The 9,708-nt window shown below is 50.7% G+C and overlaps 1 protein-coding gene across 1 annotated transcript; it reads right to left on the bottom strand.

The window, feature by feature from the left end:
- Positions 1 to 148: 148 nt before the first annotated feature.
- Positions 149 to 9,070, bottom strand: fam13c (family with sequence similarity 13 member C). Its single transcript, XM_029248885.1, has 10 exons — positions 8,773 to 9,070; positions 6,700 to 6,907; positions 4,971 to 5,112; positions 4,115 to 4,196; positions 3,581 to 3,777; positions 3,209 to 3,292; positions 2,853 to 2,948; positions 2,160 to 2,347; positions 927 to 1,028; positions 149 to 608 (listed from the first exon to the last, which is right to left on the bottom strand). The coding sequence occupies exons 1-10, from the start codon at positions 8,960 to 8,962 to the stop codon at positions 485 to 487; spliced, it is 1,413 nt and encodes a 470-aa protein (XP_029104718.1). The 5' UTR covers positions 8,963 to 9,070; the 3' UTR covers positions 149 to 484.
- Between the last annotated feature and the right edge of the window lie 638 nt (positions 9,071 to 9,708).

Raw genomic sequence — 9,708 nt, 5'->3', positions numbered from 1 at the left:
CCACCGAGGAGCAGCCCAAGAGTACGGCAAGTGCATATGGACTTCTTAACATCATCATTTTACTCATCATACATCACCTAATGACTCCAGAGTTACAAACCATGTAAAATACTAAACCACATGTGAGAAAACTGCATATTGTCTTGACTTTGGTTTTAAAAAAAAAAAAAAAAAAAAAAAAAAAGTCTTCAGTATAAAGTGCCATATTTTAGCATAGAGTTGAATAGACCTCCTGTCCTCTCCGAGTTCCATCCCGACGACGTCTTTACGCTCGCGGCGCTTCTCGTAGTGCGCTGTACGTCAATAATTCTCACGCCGTCTCTGAACGAGCGGGTACCTTACCCATGGTGTACTCTTGTCAAACAAGATGATTGTAAGTAAAGTGCATCGCAGTGGTAGTATGGCACAGGCTGGTCCCATAGCAAATGTTCAAGTGTGAGCAGTGCGTTCGGAAGTAACGGAACGGAGCGTCTCGCTCCCGCCCTCAGATCGTCTTGGAAACGTCATGTTTGCTTAGGAGGACTTCCAGTAGCCGGAGTTTAGCTTTTAGATTCTTGTACTCGTGGTATTCTTCAGCCATCGGAATGCGGTCTTCTTTCTGTGCAGCCCTTGTGTAGAGGAACAAAAAAACTAAGTAAAACCATGTGAGACCAAGGTGTTTAAGCCCTGTGTTGCCTTAAAATAGTTTTGTACATCGGTGGATATCAGATTAATAAAGCAAATGTATTTTATTTTGCTCAGTGCATTTACAGAAATGAATAAAGAACAGCTGTCCTTATCTCACCGGTGGCCGTGTCGTGTAGTACTCGTGCCTTTCGCGTTCGTTTCTCATCTTTACTTTTTTGTGGATGATTCCCCCCCCCCCTTTTGAGAAGCTAATCATAGCAGTCCATTAAAGTGCAACAGAGAAGTTTACAGCGATTTACCTCCCCATTTGTCTGAAGAACTGGACTTCGAATTCTCGAAGGGCCTTGCGCCGCCGCCTCTTCTCCGCGCGCGTTTCCCGGAGACACTCGAGGAGCTCTGACCTGGGAATGAACACACAATGGGTTGGGTGGTGGGGCAGGCCGTCACCCTATAATCAAAGGACCTGGGTTCAAACCCCCATTTTCACTGTAGTACCTCTGGCCGAGGTACCTACCCTGGAATCGTTACAGTAAAAGTCACCCTGCTGTATAAGTACATCACCATAAGCATCCTGTTTGACAACCCTTAACGCTGGAAGCTGCCTTCAATGCATTAAATTAAAGAATAATAAAAATTTCTTCAACCATAAAGGGTAAAAATATGGATGTCCCGGGTGAGTTACTCCAACTGAGGCCTGTTCCACCGCAGATGTGATCAATAAATCACTGCAAATCTCTCTGATGCGCATTAGCCGAATCAGCGGAAGCGTCACCGTTCGCTCTTGATGTCACGTTTGAGGTTCAGTTGGGCGGTTGTGTCCACGAACGGAGCCAGACTAACGTTAATCAGGTGCCGATACCTACTGGGTTTAACTGACTTGGATACGCAGCAGTGCTAGTAGATTCTACTCCCAGAATCACAAAGGAAAAACTGGGAAAACTTGTCCACGGTATTAGTTCTTCAATATACACTGGCATTACATATCTAAACTAGTAGTAGCTTTTCATTCATACTGCTGGACAGGGCAGCTGGTAGTGAGCAGTACTGCCTTCGGACCCAAAGGTTGTAGGATCGCATCCCACCCCAAGCTGTAGTACCATTCAGCAAGGTAGGTACTTACCCTGACTTGGTCCAGTAAAAGTACCCAGCTGTATAAATAATTGTAGGTAGATTAACTCTAACTCGCTTTGGAGAAAAGTATCAAATAAATGTAAAGGTTGTGCTCATTTTGAATGTGGTTGGTCCATTAATTTAATTACTGCAATGTAAAAAGCCTTGATTCTTTTCAATTAAACTATTTAGATTTGAGGTAAGTACAATGATTAAGTCATTTGGACAGCAGGTTATTTTTACTGGATCAGTTCGGGGTTAGTACTTCAATGCAAAGTAGTACAACAGGAGTGGGACTTGAACCGGGGCCTTCGGCTGACGTGATTGGGTACGTTTTACTTCCACACTGTTCAGGAGCACTGGGTCATAAATGTGGGACGTCACTAACCTGGAGAGTAACCCGCAGACAATGGGTCCCTTACCTGGAGGCCTCGTGCAGGTTCGACATGGTCAGCGTCGGCTGTTTGACGGCCTTCACTTCATCCAGCGGGGATACGAAGGCCGTGTCGCTGTCCTCCTCGTGCGCAGCCGGCGACTCGTCCGCGGACGCCCTGCACGGGGGGGCGGGGTACTGTTCCGCGCAGTCTTCGTCAGACCCTTCCTCTTCCTCCTGCAGAGCAGTGCTGGCAAGTTATCTTTAGCAGTCTCCCTGGTTCAGAACACGGCTTCGGGGGCGGTCGGTCTCGGTACGGATCGGACCGGTAAGTGCCGAACCAAGACTCCCTTTACAACTCAACCAATTAACCAATGTCAGCAACCGCTTGTCCCGAGCAGGGTCGCAGCGAGCCAGAGCCTATCCCCTAAACACGGCGCAAAGCTGATGGGGGAGGGAAACACCCCGGACGGGACGCCAGTCCATTGCAACGCACCCCAAGCAGGACTCGAAGCCCACAGCGGGCACCAGCCAAACCCACTGCGCCAACATACCCCCTTTACAACTGATTTCATTTTTTTTTTTTTTTTTTTTTTTTAAAGCTTAGCTTACAATAATTTACTCCTTCATGGTAAGTACCCTGATGAAGGGTACCGTTAACATGCCTGGAAATAAAGACAGTGACGTGATACGAGGGGAGCAGCCATGCGACCTGGAAGCTCACGCAGAGGGGCTGACTTACGATGGTGGTGATGGTGGGCATGGCACACAGCAGCTGCTTGATCATCTGGTATCGGTCATACAAGGGCTTCACCAGGTTCCTCTCCTGCCTCGTACCCTGAGAAAAAGGCCTACGTGAGCGCTCCTGTTAGGGCAGCAGGGGGCGCAGTGCTCGAGGACACAAACGTTTAGCCCGATGCTCTGCCTTGTTTAGGTAGCGGCCCCGCTGTGGTAACATTCACACAGCAGCAAAGTACTCGAGCAGTACATTTAATAACTGCATACAGTACAACTTGGGCGGAAACGGTACTTATTTGGGTGCAAGGCCCATGGCTTTACCATAACGTTAAAAATGGCAAAGGAAATAGGAGATCTTACAGGACGGCCGTGGAGGCTCTCGAAGTACAGCAGACACTTCTGCAGGGTAATCTTCTCAAGGGCCATCTGCTTTTGTGTCATTTCCTGGGTGGAGGGGGGGAGAAAAGAGGAATTATTTGATCTTGTTGTTTTAGTGATTTAAGCCCAATTCCCTCAGTTGCATGAGGCTGCTGGACCCAGACGGCAGCGCAGGAGTCCAACACATGGCCACAAAGGTGTCAGCAGAAGGCCTGCTGAGATGTTCTGGCCAAACTAGAGCCCTCCCTCCCTCCCAGTCGGAGCAAAGCCAGCTGGGAACCCATTGGCGAAACAGCGAGCCCGAGCAGTACGTTTCGATCCCAAGACACCTGCCTTCTCCCAGAAGAGCTGTACCTTCATGTTGTCTGGGAGCCCAAGGGCCTGACGCTTCTCCTTCAACCTCTTCAGCAGGGCCTCCACAGTCTCCTCTAAGGAGGGTTTATGCTGCAGCTCTGTCGCCCCCTGCAGGTCACTGCTGTACCTGCAGATTTCAGTCGGCGCCTCTTTCTTCTGCTCCTTCAGCTCCTCCACCGACTGTTTCAGTTTGAGGTCTGTGTCGCCCAGGAGGAGTAAATCAGTTAGTACGGTGTTTCAAAAGTCACACTCGTCCATCTTCTACCCCTTGACACACACATCGTTTTTTTTTTGTATCTCTAACCCCCCCGCCAACATTTCCTTGTGGTTGCGGTGCAGTGAAAATTTTCCTTTACTCCTTATAATCACATTTTCATTCTTTACTCTTAACATTTCCAACAAAATTCCCCACTGTTGTGCGTTATGCATTTCAAGAAAATGAGCAGTTCTAAGGAAATGAGCGAGGAGGAGGAGATTGCAATTACGGACTCGGGGCCCACGGCATCTGCTGGGGACGGGAGGAGCAGCACCTACCTTTGAGCTGCTTGCGGGACTTGGCGAGTTCGCTCATGAGCTTCGACATCTCCGGGTTCGCAGTTTTGTCGTTGTGTGAGGGCTGAGGGAGGAAACAAAGTGCAGTGGCACAGTGGTTAAAATGAGCGCTGCAGTACCGGGTGCGGCCTGCAGAGGTCAGCAGTGTCCCCCCAAATTAGACGGTAAACCCCCCGCACAGTCAATTCTCATCACTAAGGACCTGATTACTATATTTTTACCATTAATCAAAGGTTTAAAAAAAAAAAAATTATGTATTTCCTGAACCTCAAAACTAACCACCGTTTATGTTAAAGTATCACCAAATCCCATTCAAATGGACACAAATTACTTAACATTACATGGGATATAAAAGCAAATATCAATCAAAACACTGTAAACACATAGGAGGAACACACTACAATAATTCACACAAAAAATAAAACAATGCTGGACGTGTCTATTTAAAAATGTGTAATTACTTAAAGGTGCAAAAAAAAAAAAAAAGCAATGAGCATACATATAAAATCCATGCCTCCCTAAAATAAAAATGTTATAACAGTTATGAAAAAAAGATCTCTTAATCTTTGAATAGCTTTGATCTACATTAAATTAATGTTTAAATGTGAAAATTTACTCATCCGCTAAACCTGTAATGGTTGTCATGCCGTTATTGATCACGAGTGCCGATGAACAAACCACACACCCGAGCTGTAAACACTGGGGAAGCTGGTTGAATAAAGGCGGTGCCCCAGTCCTGCTTGGGTGGGTTTTACTGACATCTGTTATCCTGATGAGTAAACACAGGTCACGTTCACTCTGTTACACACTGGAAGGTAAACGCAGAGGCCTTTCTTACCATATACTTCTTCTCCTGCTCAAATTTTTCTTCGAACTTCCGGATTTTTCTCTTAAGGGTCTGTACGTGTTTTGTGAGCAGGGGGATGGACGGGGTGTCTTTGGTGTCCCCTGGCGCGCCGTTCCTGTCAATGCCCCGGGCCCTGAGGAAAGAAGCCTACCGTTAAACCTGCTTCACAACACATGCAAACCTGGAACATGCTTAGTGACACGTGACCAGCAGACACAGACACACACACACACACACACACGGGACCGAAAATTCAGTCGGAATACAAAACGAAAATCTCTAAAATTATTTCAGCACAAACGGGCAGCAGGTGGCGTAGCGGTTAGAGCTACTGCACTTGAAATGAGAGGTTACAGGTTTGAATCCCACTTCCAGCTGTCAAACCTTTGAACCAAGGTACTTACCCTAAATTGCTCCAGTAAAAATTACCCAGTTGTATAAATGGGTAAATCACTGTAAGGAGTGTAATGCTACAAATTACTTTGGAGGCTGAGAGAGATCAATGGAAATATTGACTGATGACCTTGTGCTCTGTCTCATGCTGCCAGGCAAAGGTGTACAAACATGTCAGCGATCCCTATTGTTCAACCTGGGGGACAGCTGGTACTGTACTGGGTACTCAGTACCCTTGCAATACAATAGAGTGTTACACAGCACTCCGTTACAAATAAAGCAGACATTTACACTTATTCATTTAGCTGACACTTTTCTCCAAAGCAACTTACAGTGTTAAGGTATTTACCCATTTATACCGCTGGATCATTTTTACTGGAGCAGGGTAAATACCTTGCTCGAGGGTATTGCAGCCGGAGATCGAACCCGTGACCTATGCATCCAAAGGCAGCATCTCTAACCGCTGCACTACCAGCTGTCCGAATGACACAACGTCACATGTGGCACAAACATGCAGGAGACGCAAATTGTCACGAACGATGTACAAGTGGCCTCAGGCAACAGAAGAGGAAAACAAGAAGCACAGACTGACGTCAAACTGGAGAAAATAAAACGACTGGAGGCCGCAGTCGCCGGGCACATAAATCAGACTGAGCAGGGCTGGCTGACCACCCACACTCCCTCTCCCCCCCCCCCCCCACCGGCAAACAGTCTGCTTAGAACTATTTACAATATTAAAATATTTCATCGTTACTGTTGCTTTACAGTCAAACTCAGAACAGAGCCAGTGATCGAAGCACAGAATTACCTACATAAATGAGTAAATCACTGTAAGCAGATTTACATAGAACCCCAGTGTTGCACGTTGCTTTATGTAAAAACATCTACTGAATGAATAAACAATTTTTACATTTACATTAATTTACATAGCAGACGCTTTTCTCCAAAGCGACTTCCAATGAACTCTATGTAGTGTTATGAGCCCACACACCTTATTCACTGCGGTGACTTACACTGCTGGATACACCACTTACACTGGGTCACTCATCCATACATAAGCGGAACACACTCTCTCTGGCACTCACACGCTAAAATTTTTAATCAGAAGAGATACAAATGCATATAAAAATACAACAAGGACTGTAATGAACGTGACCCTCAGAACTGGATAGGGGACATAAATGAAGTCCTGCTATTGACCCAGGGACACCATGGTACTACATGACTGCGGGGGAGGGAGTGAAAGTTCTCAGCTCAGCTCCCTGGAGTTGCTCTCTACGCAGGGGGTTCCTGTGACCTCGAGGGGAGGGGGGGTCTGTCTCCTTACATGATGAACTGCTGAGAGCAGGGTGGAGAGGGCGCCACCTCCGGATCTGTGTTGAAGCGCTGGCTCTGGCTGAAGCTGGGGCAGCGCGGTGACGGCAGGGGGCTCCCCCCGTCCGTGATGTACTGCAGCAGCCGGCTGGGCCCCGGAGACGCTTGGCCCTCGCCGTTCTCGCCGTCCGGGTGCGGGGTCCTGGCTGCGGGCCGGGGGTCTGCCGGGAGGACGAAGAAAAGCGGCACCGAGTCCACGTCAAGCACCCTTCTACTGCCACCTAATGGCTGCGCTCTGTAATTACTCCGTGTGACAGAAGAACCACTTTAGGGAAGCAACATAACAACGTAATGTCAGACAACAGAACATAAACGGTACCGTTGAATATTCTCCATGTGGGCATTGACTAATGTGTGATGTAAGACCTATTTATATGAAATGATTCATATTTGTATGAAGATTTGTCAACGTGACCCGAATTCGACACATTATACTTTTTCAAAGGAGGGATGAGACTTTGGTGGTTCGTACCGACTGCCCTCTCTCCAGGTGTACGAGTTCATTGTGGTTCATTATTACCTTTTTTCCCCAAACATGCTTGGTAAACGTCAAGGTGACAAACCAGCATCGCTGTTGTCTCACGGCGGCTGAGTGGTGCGAGAGGATGCGGGTTCGAACCCCACTCGGTCTGTGTGGAGTTTGCATGTTCTCCACGTGTTGTGTGGGTTTTCTCCCAAAGATGCGTTTTAAGTCAGTTGGCGACTACAAATTGCCCATTGTGTGTGTGTGTGTGTGTGTGTGTGATGAGAGACAGGACTGTAGGTGGTGTATCCATCACTCTAAGTCACCTTGGCTCCTAAGACCTCACATTAACACCACACAGTGTTCACTGTAAGGAGCTTTGGAGAAAAAGTGTCTGCCAAACTAATCACTGTGTTTCACTTTAAACACACACACACACACACACACACACACACACACACACACACACACTGTGTGTGTGTTTGCACACAGATACACAGACAACTCCTGCTTTGAGGTTTGACTTCTGACCAAAGAGGTTAGAAGCTGAGTTTGAAGTGGCTCCCTGCTGGATCGGGGCCCTAATGAAGGCAGACCATGGTAATAAAGGCAGATCATGGTAAACTCCCCCCACCAGCTCCAGTGTCCAATTACTGCTCCAGTCGGGGGCAACAGCAGCAGGACAGAAACACGGGAGCGAGCAGACGCTCACCCAGAGCTACCGTTACCACGTCGCGTCACCCATAAACAAAGGCTGCCGTGTGACCCACTGACCCACATGCCTTATATAACGCACTGAGTCACGTATAGCGCACCGTCACGTGCCAGGCAGCCGGCGGACACGCCCACCCCGCGTGACGCTGTTCGCCGCAAGGCGCGTCCGTCGCGTGGGCAGGCAGCACGTACAGAGAAGTGGGGCATACCCCGGGGGTGGGGGGGGTGAATGTGAATGAGGGAGATGCCCGTGTCGTGCGCGGTAGCGGTGGGATTAAGCGCGCGGCGCACTGACGGCAGGAGCGCGTGGGGAACCTGCCTGGTCCGGCTGCAGCGCTGCTGGGGGCGGGGGGGTGTGGCGGAGATCACTCCAACGGAGGGCTGTTCTTCGAAGTCTCCACGGCGCCGCGTGAGCAGCATGCGGCATAAACACTTAAAAGAGCCGGGCAATGATCAGCGGCCGAAAAGAGGGAGCGGGAGCTCGCGCCCAGTTAGGCGTCGCGTGGAGGGTAGGTAGGAGAGTTGGGTGGGCAGGCTGGGAGGGGGCGTGCCGGGGCGCGAGCCGACGGCAACAACGCGACGCGGATGTGTCCGTCCGTCCGTCCGTCCGGCAACGGCAGGTGCACGCACACACCCGCCCGGGTGTCGCGCTCATCCGGAGCGATGGAGACGATGAGGAGAGGAGATGATGGTGGCGATGGTGGCGGTGGGCCGCTCGCCTCGGACCCATCGCGTGACATCACACTCTCCTCGGACTGTGCGCGTGGTGCGAGCGGCTGCGTTAGTGGCGGCGGAGGACGACGACGGAGGACGACGACGAATTATAGACGGGGCTGCGCGCTCCCTTACCGGCGGCGGGGCTCGTCTCCTCGCTGCGGCTGCCGTGGTGAGACGGAGTCCGGCTCTGCTCCTTGTTGGAGCCCAGCGGCGGCGCCGGCGGAGCGTCGTCCTCCTCCGGGGAGGGTCCGAGCGAGGGGCGCGCGTCCACGTCGAGCGCCTGCAGCTTGAGGAAGGAGCTCTGCCAGCAGAAGCAGAACATGCTGCTCTGGGTCTGGACTGGAAGCGGAGCTGGCGGTGCCGGTGGCGCTGGACTCCTGCACACGCAGGGAAGCGGGGTGCGCGCGCACCTATCTGTCTCTGTGTGCGCGCGCGCGACACACACAGAGAGAGAGAGAGAGAGAGAGAGAGAGAGAGAGAGAGAGAGAGAGAGAGAGAGAGAGAGAGAGAGAGAGAGAGGAGGGGATCCGCGCAGCGGCTTTACTGTCCCCAGATTCAGAGGCAGTGGCGGCGCCGCTGCCCGGAACCCCAAGCTAGCTGTGTGTGTGTGAGAGAGAGAATTGTTCAAGCGGCCCCTCTCGTAGTGGTGGGATTCTGGGGAGGCGTCAGCAGCTTCTAAACCTGGCACGTCCTCTGGCGCGGGGAGGGGGGGGTTCAGGTAGGAGAAGGGAGCTACTGCGCGTAGGTGGGTGTGTCACGGGGGGGAGGGGGGTGTCCTGCGTAGCGATGCACTACAGCGGCTTCCCCCCGCATGTGGGGGCCGCTTCGTTCACCGTACTGACATCATGATCGGGTGAGGAAGTGGCCCCGCCCAGCTGTTCGCCTTCATTCATAAAAACAGCAGCCTGCAGATGGCTGCATTCCACACCAACCACTCAATGTTAAGGGCCTACTTCAAGTCAATAAAAGGGGGGGGGGGGGGTGGGGGTTGTGTGTAATAACGCAATGCTTGTCTGATCTTGCTTGTCCCAACCCCCCCCACGCCTGGTACGCTGTACCTTCCACCCC

Source organism: Scleropages formosus, chromosome 24 (assembly GCF_900964775.1).
Source record: "Scleropages formosus chromosome 24, fSclFor1.1, whole genome shotgun sequence".
Lineage (NCBI taxonomy): Eukaryota > Metazoa > Chordata > Actinopteri > Osteoglossiformes > Osteoglossidae > Scleropages > Scleropages formosus.
The sequence above is the reverse complement of the archived record's forward strand: the minus strand, read 5'-3'. Positions and strand labels throughout refer to the sequence as shown.

Bases quoted from the DNA above. Each gene is read 5' to 3' on its own strand.
- fam13c (XM_029248885.1), bottom strand. From the start codon at position 8,962: ATGTTCTGCTTCTGCTGGCAGAGCTCCTTCCTCAAGCTGCAGGCGCTC. The intron at 2,949-3,208 runs GTAAGATCTCCT...CCTTTTTCTCAG, and splicing joins AGAGCCTCCACGGCCGTCCT to GGTACGAGGCAGGAGAGGAA. The intron at 1,029-2,159 runs GTAAGGGACCCA...GTTCATTCCCAG, and splicing joins AACCTGCACGAGGCCTCCAG to GTCAGAGCTCCTCGAGTGTC.